Source organism: Leptonychotes weddellii, chromosome 15, assembly GCF_054177405.1.
Source record: "Leptonychotes weddellii isolate Sample4059 chromosome 15, ASM5417740v2, whole genome shotgun sequence".
Lineage (NCBI taxonomy): Eukaryota > Metazoa > Chordata > Mammalia > Carnivora > Phocidae > Leptonychotes > Leptonychotes weddellii.
This window is the reverse complement of record NC_138383.1, coordinates 5,888,820-5,904,086: the sequence shown is the minus strand read 5'-3', so window position 1 is coordinate 5,904,086 and position 15,267 is coordinate 5,888,820. Positions and strand designations below refer to the sequence as shown.

The 15,267-nt window shown below is 54.2% G+C and overlaps 1 protein-coding gene across 4 annotated transcripts in view; it reads right to left on the bottom strand.

Moving 5' to 3' along the window:
- HID1 (HID1 domain containing) overlaps window positions 1–15,267 on the bottom strand; it is a 32,415-nt gene that overhangs the window by 9,344 nt on the left and 7,804 nt on the right. Inside the window, exons 2-7 of one of the 4 annotated variants that reach the window (XM_081804551.1) lie at window positions 9,551–9,693; window positions 3,145–3,294; window positions 2,465–2,635; window positions 1,793–1,906; window positions 1,079–1,185; window positions 695–811 (exon numbers count right to left, since the gene is read on the bottom strand). In XM_081804551.1, coding sequence (XP_081660677.1) covers window positions 695–811; window positions 1,079–1,185; window positions 1,793–1,906; window positions 2,465–2,635; window positions 3,145–3,294; window positions 9,551–9,616 — 725 coding nt within the window. In that variant the 5' untranslated portion in view covers window positions 9,617–9,693. Of the gene's footprint in view, window positions 1–694; window positions 812–1,078; window positions 1,186–1,792; window positions 1,907–2,464; window positions 2,636–3,144; window positions 3,295–9,550; window positions 9,754–15,267 lie in introns of those variants that run through there. The other 3 variants (XM_081804553.1, XM_081804552.1, XM_031037548.2) reach the window with 3 other exon arrangements.

The following is a 15,267-nucleotide window of genomic DNA, read 5'->3' as shown; positions in this document are numbered from 1 at the left end:
ACTGCCCCGGGCACTCCCTGCACAGCCCTGGGCACAGCGGGAGCTCGCGTAGCTTCTTTACACCCTCAGTCCCCCCATGTGGCACCCCCAGAGCCCAGGAGCACCCCCGTGTGGGCCAGGCCTCCCCGCCTTCAGGGTGTTCATTACGCCCTCTCCCCAGCCACTCTCTACCCTGCACAACCCCATACTAGCCACTTGTGGCCGCTGAGAGCTTAAAACGTGGCTGGTCTGAATTGAGAGGTGTTGTGACTGTAAACTACACAACGGGATTTTGAACACTTCGCCTGAAAAGGGAATGTAAAACATCTCGGTAACATCGAGTACATGTTAAATACTGCTATTAGGTGTACATTGGGTTAAATGAAATATTACAATTGATTTCACCCAATTTTTTTTTACTTTTTTCACGTCACCACTAGAAATGTTCAACTTATGTTGACATCAGCATATGTGGTTTGCATTATATTTCTGCTGGACAGCACAGCTCTGGATGGAGGACCCAGGACCTAGGCACCTGGGGCCCCCCAGTGGGACACTGGACGGCGTGGGCGAAACGTGTGGCTGTTAAGTTACAAGCCATCGCCACCAGGGGGAAGCACCTCCCCTCAACTAAGACTCCGGGCTGGCGGGCAGCCTCTGCTCGGGGCTGCCTGGAAAAGGAGGAGAATGGAAAGGCCGGCCAGGGGCCCCTCACCTGTTCTCCGTGGAACAGAAGAACTGCACCCACGGGTTGGTGCCACCACCGTCCGGAGCTGGGGGCAGGTACATGGCCTCAGAGAAGCACGTCAGCAGCAGCTTCAACAGCTCCATCCTTGGGTGGGGGGGTTATGGCAGGGGGTTCAGTACCTGAAGATCTCCATTCTTCTCTAGGACGGCATGCCCACACTGCCCCGCCCCGCCCCAGCTCAAGTCCATGAAAAGAAATGACCTCATTTTATCCCCGTCAGGCTGCTGTGGGGTCACCAGTGGACAGGGTCTCCTTGAAAGACCCCACGCACGGTTCCCTCTCTGAGCTGGGGAGTGGGGGGCAGGCCTGGAGTCCAGCTACACTTGGGCTCTGGGTCCAAGCAAAACTCACCGGTTCACGTCATGGATGTAGTTGGGCTGGGGGGAGTGAGCAAAGCCCACGCCAGCCTCCCAGATGTATTCACAGCTGTCCAGGGAGTGGACGTCCTCCGCCGAGTCCTGGGGACATGGTTTGGGAGCGGTCAGGCTGGGGGTGGCCAACCCAAGTCCCCCCACTGTCGTCCCTGGGGGCAGAGACCCTCATATTCTCCTAAAGACAGACCCTCAAAATGCCCCAGGTGATAATGCACAAGGGAAGAAATTAATGTTCTCAACCTCTTGAAAGCTAATTTTTCTTCTCTGGTTCTTTTACTTGATCAGTCCAGCTTGAGGCAGGGAGAGAGAGACAGGGAGGGAGGGGAATGGAATTGGGTGCACCTGGCGGTGCTTGGGGATTAGGAGGGGGCAGAGAACACTAAAGGTCGAGTCCATGGGCCCACAGGAAGTGAGCAGGCCAGACCTCCTGTGTCCAAGCCCCACACGCCCATCCACTGCCCAGGCGAGGACAATGGGTGCTTGTGCCCAGACTCCCGGATAGAGGGGGCAGGGCCAGGCACCAGCTGGCTCCTCTCCAGCTATGCCGGTCACAGGCCCTTCCCCAGCCCTGCCCAGCTCTTCCAGAGCAGCCCCTGCCCCCGCGGGGTCCTGCCCAAGGGAACTTCAACCAGCCCCAACCCAGGACCAGAGCCCTCCCTAGCCTAGGGGTGGGAGACTGGGGGGCTCTCACCACAGTGCTCCTTCGGTGGCTCTGGACAGTGAAATCTGGACAGAAGAGGAGGTCGGCGATGGCCAGGAGCAGGGACTCAGCGAGGGGCCGGGCATTCTCATCATCACCCTCTCCCTGCTCAGGATATAGCACACAGGCCGCCTCAGTGGTCGCTGGCCGAGGAGAGGTGGCCCCAGGACTTGGGGGATGGAAAGGGTTTGGATCTGGGCCCAGGCAGGCACCCATGGGCAGAGGGATGAAGGAAGAGACCGAAGGAAAAGGAAGGAAGATTCCCAACCACCCCAAACCTCCTAAGGCAGAAGGGGGCAGGAAGAGGAGTGGGGTTGGGACCCAGGAAGAAACCTCCCCACTGACTGAAAGGAGCCAGGCCAGGACCCGAAAACTCTAGAGCCTCGGCCCTGCTGGAATCACTGGGGTCCTGCCCTCAGCCAGCTGCCTGGAGATAAACCAGGGAGGGAAAGGGCGGGGAGGGAGAGTGCCCAGCAGCCCTGCCCCCACGTCTGCCCAGCAGATGTGGGAGATGACCCCCTGCCTCAGCAGCAACCCCCATTCCCCTTCCCCTGTACTTCCCAAACCCCACGAGAGATTTGGAGGAATGTGATGGGCCCTGAATGGGTTCTCTCCCTGTCACCACATCACCTCCCACCCGGCCCCACAGCCAGGCCCACAGACCCCTGCTCGCCCTGCCCCGGGCACTGTGGACCAGAAGAAGCCCCTCCAGTCGGGGTCCTCAAAGATGTAGGGCAGCACGCGGGTGAGAAGCCGGCTGCAGTTCAGGACAATCTGCTTCTCCTTCTCCGAATGGCAACCACTCTCGGCTCCCTGCACCAGCTTCTCCACAGCCTGTGGGGACAGGCAGAGGGGCACGCTGGACGGGTGGGGCATGGGGGCCTTGCGCTTAGGGTCAGGATGGGCACCCCAGGCTTCAGAGGGGGAGAGGCAGACAGGGCCATCCAGCCCAGGGGGGACGGGAAGTGGGTCAGAGAGCAGCCTAGAGCATCACCGGAGAGCCCAACCCACCGCTCACTGGCTGAGACCTTGCTGAGTGACCACCTGTCAGAGCCTGTTTCCTCATCTGTAAGACGGTGACATTAACAGGACCCACCACACAGGGTGAGCTGAACGAGCTGATGTGTGGACGCCTTCACAGAGGGTGGCTGCCAGGATCCCCTCCCCGCAGAGCCAGTGGGTCAGATGTGGGTACAGCCTCGAGACTGCCCAGACCTGGACAGGGGGGATGCCGTGGGGGCCTGCTCTCTGGGTCCGCAGGGCTGGGCCAGCTTCAGCCTCCCCGGAGGGTGGGGAACGGCTCAGTGGGAGTGGCAGCGAGGGCCAGAGCACCTTAAGCTCACCTTGTAGCACAGAGTGGCCAGATTGGAGGGTGACTCCTCCCGCACGGCCCGGATCTCTGCCGCTGGCACTAGTGCGAAGACATCCTGCACTGAGGTGGCCGTGTCTGCCCAGAACTGGTCCCAAAAGGCCTCATCGGTGGCTTCCACAGGCTGGAGGGGGGGCGGTTTGGTGTGTCCAGAGTTGTTATATAATCTCTTGTCAACAGGCCCACAGTGTGCCCAGTCTGCAGACAAAGGAGCCCCAAAAGGGAAGCCACGGTCCCCCTAGTCCATCCCTGCTGGTGCCCAGGGGCCCTCCCATGGCGGGGGGGTGGGGGGAGAGGAGGGACATCCTTCAGCCATTGTGAGCTCCCGCTGGTACAGGCAGGCTGGAGACACTGGGCACGGATGTCAGAGGTCAGCCAACCACTGAGTTCGGCAGCCAAAGCCTAACTCAGTCCCCAAGGGACAGGGTAACTCACCATCCTCCTCTGGTCAGGCCTCCCTACCTGGGGACCTCCCCAGACCATGCTGCTAGGTCAAGTGCTGGGGGCCAGACCCAGGTTGTGCCCCTCCCCAAAGGAAGAAGACAGGGGATGTGTGCTCATTTCACCTAAGCCCAGCCTCACCGTGCCCCCCTCAGCCCCAGCTTCTACCCTCTTCCTGCATGCCCAACAGATGCCAGATCTAAAGAAGCCAACCCCCACGGCTCTCTGACCGCACCCGCCCCTCCCAGTGCCCACTGCTAGGGCCGCTGTTCAGGCCACTCTTGCCAGGGCCCCAGCTCCAAATCTACGACCTCAGCCCTGCCTGCACACCGCCTCGAGCCCATGTTCAAGGCACAGCACCAAAGGCACTGTCCCCTCTACAAAGACCTTTGGGGGTCCCCGCTGCCTGCAGGATCGGGCCAGACCATCAGCCAATATCTACCTAACATACCTACATGCATGCCCACGTGCGCGCCACGTGCGCACACGTACACACTGCCCGTGGGCACGCACACACCTGTACTTGCTACCCCTACAACACAACACTGTCACAACCTCTCTTTGCCTGTGCTCCGGCTGTCCCCTCTTCCCCGCATGCCCACCCTTCTAATCCCGAAGTCCCACCAGTCCTATGGAGGCCATACACTGTGAGCACACTGGTGCCTTTTGAATCCTACGGGCAGTCGCATAGGGAACCAATCTGAATCGGGTTTTTTTTTGTTTTTTTTTTAAGATTTTATTTATTTATTTGAGAGAGAGAATGAGAGACAGAGAGCACGAGAGGGAAGAGGGTCAGAGGGAGAAGCAGACCCCCCGCTGAGCAGGGAGCCCGACGCGGGACTCGATCCCAGGACTCCAGGATCATGACCTGAGCCGAAGGCAGTCGCTTAACCAACTGAGCCACCCAGGCGCCCGAACCAATCTGAATCGTAAGCGCCACTTCTAGAAATCCTTCCTAAGGAAATGATCAGAGATGTGCACCTATAAGGAGGTTCGCCGATGTGTTACTGTTGATAATAGTGAGAAGTTGGAATGATCCTAAATAACCAACAAGCAGGAAACACTCAAAAAGTTAAGGCCCTTTCGTAGAATAGAATATTACTCAACCACCAGGGCCATGTTGCCAAAGACTATTAATGAATGAAAAATGCTCACGGTACAACCCTGTGTGGAAAAGATAAGATATAACACTAACTACAGGATGGTCACACTCTTTGCTAAATTATATAGTAATAAAAGCCTAGACAAAAATGACAGAACGCTCACAGCGATTATCTCTCTGGGTGGTTTTTTTTTTTTTTTAAAGATTTTATTTATTTATTTGACAGAGAGAGACACAGCGAGAGAGGGAACACAAGCAGGGGGAGAGGGAAAGGGAGAAGCAGGCCTCCCACTGAGCAGGGAGCCCGATGAGGGGCTTGATCCCAGGACCCTGGGATCATGACCTGAGCCGAAGGCAGACGCTTAACCGACTGAGCCACCCAGGCGCCCCTCTCTGGGTGGTTTTTATTTTTTTGCTTATATTTTTCTGCAAGGACGCATATTTACTATTTTTTCCTTTTGAATAGTCGCCTGCTGAGAGGCCAGGGTGCCCAAGGCACTCTTGCGAACAGCAGCTCCTGCAAGAGACCCCAGTTGCTCCATCATCCTGGCCTCCTCCCTTCTCTGAAAGGGTCGATACAGGCCCTGCTACCACACAAATCCACATACAGTGTGCTTTACTCTGACCATCAGAAAAAAATATACATCTCATTTAAAAATAACTCTGTTCGGGTGCCTGGGTGGCTCAGTCGTTAAGCGTCTGCCTTCGGCTCAGGTCATGATCCCAGGGTCCTGGGATCGAGGCCCACATCGGGCTCCCTGCTCAGCGGGAAGCCTGCTTCTCCCTCTCCCACTCCCTCTGCTTGTGTTCCTGCTCTCGCTATCTCTCTGTCAAATAAATAAACAAAATCTTTAAAAAAAAAAAAAAAAAAGGAAAAATAACTCTGTTCTGGGGCACCTGGGTGGCTCAGCCGGTTAAGCGTCTGCCTTCGGCTCAGGTCATGTTCCCAGGGTCCCGGCATCAAGCCCCGAATCGGGCTCCTTGCTCAGCGGAAAGCCTGCTTCCCCCTCTCCCTCTGCCTGCCATTCCCCCAGCTTGTGCTCTCTCACTCTCTCTCTGTCAAATAAATAAATAAAATCTTAAAAATAATAATAATAGGGCACCTGGGTGGCTCAGTTGGTTAGGCGACTGCCTTCGGCTCAGGTCATGATCCTGGAGTCCCTGGATCGAGCCCTGCATCGGGCTCCCTGCTCGGCGGAGTCTGCTTCTCCCTCTGACCCTCCCCCCTCTCATGTGCTCTCTCTCATTCTCTCTCTCTCAAATAAATAAATAAAATCTTTAAAAATAATAATAATAATAATAATAATAATAATAATAACTCTGTTCTCCGAATCCCCTCTTCCCAGAATTCTCCCAGAGCTCTGGACCGACAGGTTTGTTCCCACCTTGGAACCCTGCTCCGCACCCTCAGTCACTCAACATTGGCCCTGACTCCAGGGGTCTCAATGCACTTGCCTCGAGGTCCCATTAGCCCACTGGCCCTTCCTTCTTCCCTGACCCTGAAGTCGGGGCAGATGGCAGATTCTCAGCCAATATTTGTTCAGGAAAAGGTTGTCATTCGTCCTAGAGATCCCTTCAACCCAGTCACTGGGCATGCCTGAGCATCAGTGGGGCTGTCCAAACTCAGAGCTGGGTTTGAAAGTGTCGCCGAGGTCCGGGCGTAACCTCGCCCACTCCCCAAGCAATGCCCCCCCTCCAAGCTACAGGGCAGCAAGTGGCCATGGCCCCCAGGACAGGCCTGGTACCAGGGCCTGCTCGGTCCCAGAACTGGTAGAGCAAGTTGCTAGGGGACAAGAACAAAGGCCAAAGGAGGGGCCTAGGGCTAGGGTTTTCTAGCCTTAACCAAGGCAGCCCTCTGACAGTCCCTGGGATCACGGGGCACCACCTGCCAGCGTGGGGGGCCAGGGCTGGTGTGGGGAAGGACATCCTAGAAAACCTGTGAGCACCTATGGAAAGCTCCCCGTTCTCTGACACTTCCCCCCCTTCCCCAGTAGCCACTACCCCCTTAAAGGGGCAGAAACTCATCTGAGCACCAGTGGACTTGACCTCTGGCTTAGTTCATCAGGCAAGTGTCACCTGGGGACTGAATTCCAAACGAGGAGAGAGACTTAAAAGGAGACTTAGGAGGCCCCCAGCTAGCCCAGCCGAGAAGCAGGCTGAGTCCCAGCCCTCCAGCTCCCACTGTGGCCTGGACGCTTCAGCTTGGTGCCCATCACCTGGCTGTGATCCCAGGCTGGCCTGATGCTCCAAGGTGTTGGCCAGGGTCACTGGAGCCCCTTGGGCTTCTGAGGGGAGAAACATGGCTCAACTCCTGTCCCAGTTCCCTGGGCTGGGCTCCACACAACCCAAGGAAGCTTCTCAAATCCAAGCCAGTTTGTTTAAAAAGAGTATTTTTTGCCACAGACGGGAAGGCCCATGCTGCCAGGGCATAGGGATTGAGCCACCCTGGGGGGAAAACAGATATTCTTACCGCAGCTTCACTAGCACCTGCTCAGGCCAGACGCCCCCCACCAGCTTGGGAGCCCAGCTGCAACTTCTGAACTTTCTGGGGGGTGAGGGGGAGCAGAAGACCATAAGTGCTCTAGCCTGCTAAGGGTGACCTGTTCGGAAGCACGTGTCCCCGCAGCATTCACACGCACATACATGTGCACACATGTACACATGGACCCACCAGGTCTCCCCCTGCCTATGGCAGAGAGTCTCCAAAAAGGCAGATCTAAGAGAGGGTCCCACCCACCCCAGGAAAGGTCCAGGAAACACAGCCAAAACTGCTAAGCCTCAGGACCAGGGTCAGGCCTAGCCCAGGGCAGGAAGAAAACAGGATGCAGTGCAGGAAGGCAGGGAAGGCCCAGTGGCGAAGGCCCAGCAGCAGCAGCTCACACCCAGGCCATAGGAAAAGGTTCTGGGTCAGCTTGTCTGCTGCCCAGAACAAACATCTGTGTTCGTGGCAGAGCCTCTAAGGGTCTGAGACTGGAGGACACCCTGTGGACAGCTGGCCTAAATCTCCTTGGAGACACTGAGTGGCAAGGTCTGGAACGACCATGTGGGATCTGGTCTTCACTCCTCTGCTGCCCAAGCCAGGTCACTACACAGGACAGGAGGCTTCGGGGTCTCTCCCTCCAGCCAGCCCAGGTCCCTTCCCACTATAGGGCCCTTGTGGTCTCTGGAGGGAGATCCAGCCCAGTATCTGGTTCCAGTGTTGACCCAAGCCAACTCCCTGTCCTCAGCTGGGAAACGGAACAGCACCATCTCAGTCAGCTCCATAACAGGGCTGCAGCCAGGGAAAGCTGGGAACACACCATATTTTGGGGAGAGGGCCAGCACAGGTAGGAATCTAGTCCACCCAGATCCTTTGGGACCCGACTGAGCTCATCCTGCTGGCCTGGCAAAGGACCCTGCTGGCTGAGTCAACAGCCCATAGTTCATTCCTCCAACAATGTGTTTCCTTCCCCAGGTAGGTAAACATGGGAGCCTCCCTCCTGCCTCTCCCTGTGGCCCCACATTGAGGGGCTGGGTCACCTGCTGCCCACAGACCTAGAAGCCCCATCCCAAAAAAGCCAAGTACTAGAACTAACCAGGAGCCATTAGGGAAGTGGCAAGAAGCAAAGTCTTGTTTCTATCAAATGCCTCTTAGCTGGGACTGGACTCTCCAGGGGCCCTGGGCATTTGCCAGGCACCTGACCTTTCTCTTGTGGGAACGAGAGAGTGTTAGGACCAGAGAGGTCTGGCCTCTGGAGCTGTGATCAGCTGGCTGGGGGAGGACGGATCCCTCAATCCCACTCTAACTGCCAAGAGCAAGAGAGAGCCCTGGGGGTAAGGGTAAGAGGAAAGTCCCAGATGGCAGCAGGTCCTGACTCCCTTGAAAGTGGGGGACCTGGAGAGTCAGGGCTGGGCATCTCTGCCAGAGCAGCCTGGTTCTGGGGTAAGGACAGAAGGGGTAGACAGGGAAGGAGCCAGGTCCTGTGTGTTGGGGGCAAGGAGGTGGCCTCTGTGCTACTTGTGAACTCAGGGGGAGGGTACTGGTTGAACGACACCCCCAGGCCCCACACCAGCCAGTCAAAGACAACCTGGAGGGTTCTCAGCCCTGACTCAGAGAACAGAGGGGACCTGAAAACACAGCCAACCCCACTGCTGGGCCTCAGAGGAGGAGCCCCAGAGAGTGGTGGTCCCCAGCTGAGAATCGACTCCACGGGCCTGGGAACAGGTCCCTTTGCTAGGCTGCAGCGCTGCTCGCCACTCTGCATGTTCTCAGGAAGACCTGGGCCCTCCCTGGCTGTGGGCATCGACCTGGGCCCAGCGAGGCCTCTGCCACCCCGCACCAGCTGTTTCCCCGACCCGGTAGGCGCCGGCCCGGCTTTGTTTGCATTGAATCAGCCGGGTCTGTGCGTCCAGGAATCGCGGGCACCGAGGGGCAGGGAGGGGAGCAGGGAGGCGGATGGGTGGGTGGGGGCGGGAGTGGGGGTGAAGCTGAAGATGCGGGGCTGGAGGGGTGGGAGCGGGGGTGAGGTGGGGGGAGGCGGCGGGACAGGTGGCGGACAGCGGCGATGCTGGCTCAGGGAGTAGGCACACGTCAGCCTAAGGTGGCAGCAGCGGCTGCGGGTAGAGGGATATTCCCGGGAGAGGAGGCTGGGGGTGAGGGGCTAGGGTTAGGGGATGAAGCCCTGGGGTACAGGACAACGGGTCCCGCTCCGGCCCTGGCTTCAGCGTCACCTTGCAGGCCAGTCGGTCCCCCATCTCCTCACGAGCCAAGTTCGCGCAGCTCCCCCCCCCACCCCCGCCGGCCCTGCCCAGCCCCCAGCCCGGCAGGTGGGTGGGGAGGCCGGGGCCCCAGGCGCACCTGCGTCTTGGTGGTAAGCTGGATCACCGCCTTTCGGAAATTCAGCTTAGAGTCGGCCGACCCCATAGCGCTTGAGCCCGCTCTGGCCGGGCCCCGGCCCCGACTCCCGCCCCGGCCCCGGCTCGGGATCCAGCTCCAGCTCCACGGCCCCCGCTGTTCTCGCAGAAGAGGAGCGGCGCACCCCGCCTGCCGGCCAGGCGTCGGCCCCGCCCCCGCTGGGCTCCGCCCTCACGTGGCTCCGCCCCCGCACCTGCCGCGCCCCGCACCGCCCACTCCAGGCGCCGGGAGTCGGCCCCTGGGATCCGCTACAGTGGCTTGCCAGGCGTCCTTCTCAGCTCGACCCCGTGCCTCCGCGCCCTCTCTTCTGCGTCGGAGTGCTGTCCCCGTTACATCTCTCCCATTTCCACTCAGCCCCCAGGGCCCGCCACTCTCCCAGCCTCCCGTTCCCCGCCCCCATCCCCACCATTGGTCCCCACGCCACTCTGGGCCCACACTTTCTCAGCCAGCCCTCTCTCTCAGAGTTTCTTCCATGTCAATCCCTGTCCTCCCCATTCCTTTTTTTTTTCCCCCCTGAGCATCTGCTTTCTTGGTTCCCTTTTACTGACCTGTCAAACCCACATCAGCAGACAGCCCCGCTGTTTTTTTCCAGCCACAAGCTCCGGGCTCCAGGAAAGCAGCTCCCTGTGGTCCGATGAGAGTGGGAGGTCCCTCTGGGTCCCACAACTCCTTTCTGGCCACCTACCTTCCCTGAGAATCCGTTTAAGTCCATCTATTTCAACAAATGTGTTGCGGAACTGGTATTTACTAACACTGTGTCAAGGACAGGGACATAGGGGTCTTAAGTCACAAGGCCTGCCCTTGATGAGCCATTAGCTTGGGAAAGAAACAAGGAAAGAATTAACCGTGTTTCAGCCGAGTGAGTCTTTATAGAAGCAAATTAATATTTTTTTATTCTTCTGTTAATCCCCATACATTACATCATTAGTTTTAGATGTAGTGTTCCATGATTCATTGTTTGTGCATAAGACCCAGTGCTCCACGCAGAATGTGCCCTCCTCAATACCCATCACCAGGCTAACCCATCCTCCCACCCCCCTCCCCTCTAGAACCCTCAGTTTGTTTTTCAGAGTCCATCGTCTCTCATGGTTTGTCTACCCCTCCGATTTCCCCCGCTTCATTCTTCCCTTCCTGCTACCTTCTTCTTCTTCTTCTTCTTCTTTTTTTGCAAATTAATATTATTGATGATGATATGAGGACAATATCTCTAGCCCAACAAAAATCTACCTCTGAGGTAAGTACTATCCCATTTTATAGCAGGGGAAACTGAAGTTCAAGGCAGTTACGTTACTTGCCCAGAGTCACACAACTACTAAAGAACAAAACCAAAAAGGCAAATCCAACTCTGGCTCCAAAAGCGGCTGCACTGGATGTGAGGGCGATCTGGCTGCGACATCTGTCACCCCATTGATCGCCAGGGTTGATTCGGCTGATCTGGCTGGCTAGGCGGGTGTCCCCTTCCTCCCTCACCACTCCATGTGCGTCCCTCCCGAAGCTGCGCTCTCGGTCGAAGAGGACGACCTTCCCCGATAGAGGAGGACCGTTCTTCGGTCAAGGGTATACGAGTAGCTGCGCTCCCCTGCTAGAACCTCCAAACAAGCTCTCTCAAAAGCGGCTGCACTTCCACAATATCATCTTGCATACTATGTCTGGAAGCTTCTGGCAATCCTAGACACTTCAAAAGAAAGTGGCATTTAGCTTAAATAAGAATTCCACAGGTGAAAAGCGAGGGGTGCACCATCTATCCAGTGAAAGGGTGGCAGGAGGGCAGGGTAGGACATGGAGACAGGGAGGAGGGGGGCAGGGATGTTGCCCTGTCACTGAAGGAGCAGACTGCACAGGATAGCTCTGTCCTTGCTCCAGAGGTGGGTTTTCCCTGCCCTGGATGAAATCCTGGGCAGGCTTCATGGCTTTTCTAATCGCTCCAAGAAAACAAATGAATAATGTCTTTATTTGGCATAAAAAAAAAATAATAAAATCCAGTCCACCCTACAAATCGCCCAACCTAAGTCCAGGCCAGAGAGACATTAAAAATTCAGAATTTTAGGGGCGCCTGGGTGGCTCAGTCGTTGGGCGTCTGCCTTCAGCTCGGGTCATGATCCCAGGGTCCTGGGATCGAGTCCCGCATCGGGCTCCCTGCTCGGCAAGAAGCCTGCTTCTCCCTCTCCCACTCCCCCTGCTTGTGTTCCCTCTCTCGCTGTCTCGCTCTCTCTGTCAAATAAATAAAATCTTAAAAAAAATAAAAATAATAAATAAATAAATAAAAATTCAGAATTTTAGTCACCAGGGAAATGCAAATTGAAACCATAACGTGATAATTATTACATACCTATTAGAATGGGTTAAAAAAAAAAACACAACAGGGCGCCTGGGTGGCTCAGATGGTTAAGCGTCTGCCTTCAGTTCAGGTCATGATCTCAGGGTCCTGGGATCGAGTCCCGCATCAGGCTCCCTGCTCCTTGGGAGCCTGCTTCTCGCTCTGCCTCCCTCTCTCTCTCTCTCATGAATAAATAAATAAAATCTTTAAATAAATAAATAAATAAAAATAAATTAAATAAATTAAAAAAAACACAACAATACCAAATACTGGTGAGGATGGGGAGCATTTATATTTTCTTATAAAGTTAAATATACAATTCCCATATATCTCAATAATCCCAGTCATGGTATTTATCCAGGAAAAATGAAGGCATCTATCCATACAAAAACCCTATGTAATGCTTATGGCAATTTCATTTATAATCATCAAAGAGTGGAAACTACCCAAATGTCCATCATCTAGTGAATAAACAGATGGGGTTTCACCCATACAATGGGACTAGTATTTAGTGACAAAAAGGAACAAGCTACTGATACAAGCAGCAACAATGTGGATGAATCTCAAAAGCACTGTGCCAGACACAGAAGGCAGCGTACTGTATTATATCATTTATGTGACATTCTGGAAAAGACAAAACAGTGGGACAGAAAACAAATAAGTGGTGGCCTTGGGCTGGGAGTAGGATGAGAGATTGACTATGAAAAGTTATGAGGAAACTTTTTTGGGGTGATGAAAACAGTCTCTGCTATGATTGTGGTGGTAGTTTCATGACTGTATCATGTTTTGTTTTTTTAAGATTTTATCTATTTATTTGACAGAGAGAGACACAGCAAGAGAGGGAACACAAGCAGGGGGAGTGGGAGAAGGAGAAGCAGGCCTCCCACTGAGCAGGGAGCCTGTTGCGGGGCTCGATCCCAGGACCCTGGGATCATGACCTGAGCCGAAGGCAGATGCTTAACAACTGAGCCACGCAGGCACCCCATGATTATGTCATGTTTGAAGTTCATATAACTATACACCTAAGAGGGGTGAATTTTATGGTATGCAAACTATACCTCAATAATTTTGACTTTAAAAGGACAAAAACCAAGAGCAGGTGCTAACTGGTCATTTCGAGAGAGTAATTGTGAGCCCTTTGGCCTGTGCTGCACTCAGAGCCATTTCAGGGATTTGCAACCAGGAACTCCAAGTGGCACCGAGATAATACTGGTCATCCGTGGACCTTGCTCTTCCCATCAGCTTTCATGGGATGGATTTAAATGAGTCCATTTATCCTCATCCAACCTCAGAAGGTCTTCTCCCATTCACTGGGCATTCTGCTCCTCAGGAAATCTTAGCGTCCATCTCCAGGAAATCTTACAAGGTCCCTGGGCACTCTTGCCCCCATAGGATGGAAAAAATATTAATATCGTCTTAAGGAATGTGACTGCCAATACATCTAGGAAATGGAAAAATACCCGTTTATCCCCACCACCTGTTTATTGTCTCCAAGTTAAACTTAACATCCTCCCTAATCCCACCAACGATTGTTTTTTAAATGCTGTTGGTTATTGTTTAGTGCTTACTGAAGTGTATACAGGGAAGATGGCTTAACGACTGGAATTTGCTCTAAAATACTGTAGCAAAGGAGCACCTGGGTGGCTCAGTTGGTTAAGTGTCTGCCTTCAGCTCAGGTCATGATCCCAGGGTTCTGGGATAGAGCCCCGCATCAAGCCCCGCATGGAGCCCCGCATCAGGCGCATCAGGCTCCCTGCTCGGCAGGAAGCCTGGTTCTCCCTCTCCCACTCCCTCTGCTTGTGTTCCCTCTCTCGCTGTGTCTCTCTCTATCAAATAAGTAAATAAGTAAATAAATAATCTTAAAAAAATAAAAAAAATAAAATACTATAACAAAGAAAACAAGACAAAGAACACACAGGCAAGATGAGGCAAATGTGACAGAATCTTGGTCATTGTTGAATCTGTGTTGAGTATGTGGAGATTCATTGTACTGTGTGCTCTACTTTTGTGTGTGTGCTTGAAAACTTATATAGTTAAAATTTTTGAGGAAAAAGACTGGATTTATATAGGAAAAATAGTAGTAAAACAGAGCTTTTGAAAGTTTAAAGAAATTAATTAACCTTATTAATTTGGAGATTCCCTAGTAGGTTCTTAGCTATGATTTCCTATGTGGAAACCATGGTATGTCCTCCTTTTATGCCCAGTGTAAAGGAAGAGTCCCTGTCTGTGGTTCTTAGGGCCCCTTTTTCTGAATTCAACCATCAATTATACAAGAAACATTAACTCAGCACCTGCTAAGGGCCACATACCTTGCAAGGTGCTAGGGCCTGAGCTACAAAGGCAAGTTCCTACTGCCAAGAGAGGGCAAACATACAGGCAAGAGAGAGCCTTGGGGTCAAGAGTGAAGTCTGTCCAGGGCCCTGGCAGGGAAGGAATGGAGGAATGGTTACCAGAATCCGGAGGAAGAGTGCCCAGTTGTAAGAGAGGGCTGAAAGGAGCAGTGACCTCACAGGGTCTGGAAGGGAGAGACCCATGGGATGGATACCCCACCTTCACTGTTCTCCTGAGCCCCGATTTCCCGCTGGTGTTTCCCATCAGTGGACTCCCAGAAAGCAAAAGGGCAAGGGAGCCCATTGTTGCTGCATGCAAAAGTTTCAGCCTCCGGGCATGGAGCAGATAGAGATGATGGAAAGAGAGCTGACTAGGCACACAGAACATGTCCCATATCCAGGTACGAGGAATACGCGGAAGGAAGGCCCAGGAGTGCAGAGAGCCTGGTTTGCCCAGAGAACAGAAAGACCAGCTTGGGCTGAAATGTAGAGAGACAAGAGATAAAGCAGGAGAGGCGGGCCAGGACCGGACCATAAAGGGCTGCATACATCCTGTTAAAGAGTTTTTTTTTTTTTAAAGATTTTATTTATTTATTTGAGAGAGAGAATGAGAGACAGAGAGCATGAGAGGGAAGAGGGTCAGAGGGAGAAGCAGACCCCCCCGCTGAGCAGGGAGCCCGATGTGGGACTCGATCCCGGGACTCCAGGATCATGACCCGAGCCGAAGGCAGTCGCTTAACCAACTGAGCCACCCAGGCGCCCTGTTAAAGAGGTTTTTTTTGTTTGTTTTTTTTAAGATTTTATTTATTTATTTATTTGAGAGAGAGAGAGAGAGAAACAGCATGAGAGGGGATAGGGTCAGAGGGAGAAGCAGGCTCCCCGCCAAGCCGGGAGCCCGATGCGGGACTCGATCCCAGGACTCCAGGATCATGACCTGAGCCGAAGGCAGTCGCTTAACCAACTGAGCCACCCAGGCGCCCCCTGTTAAAGAGTTTTTATCTCCCCTTATGAGC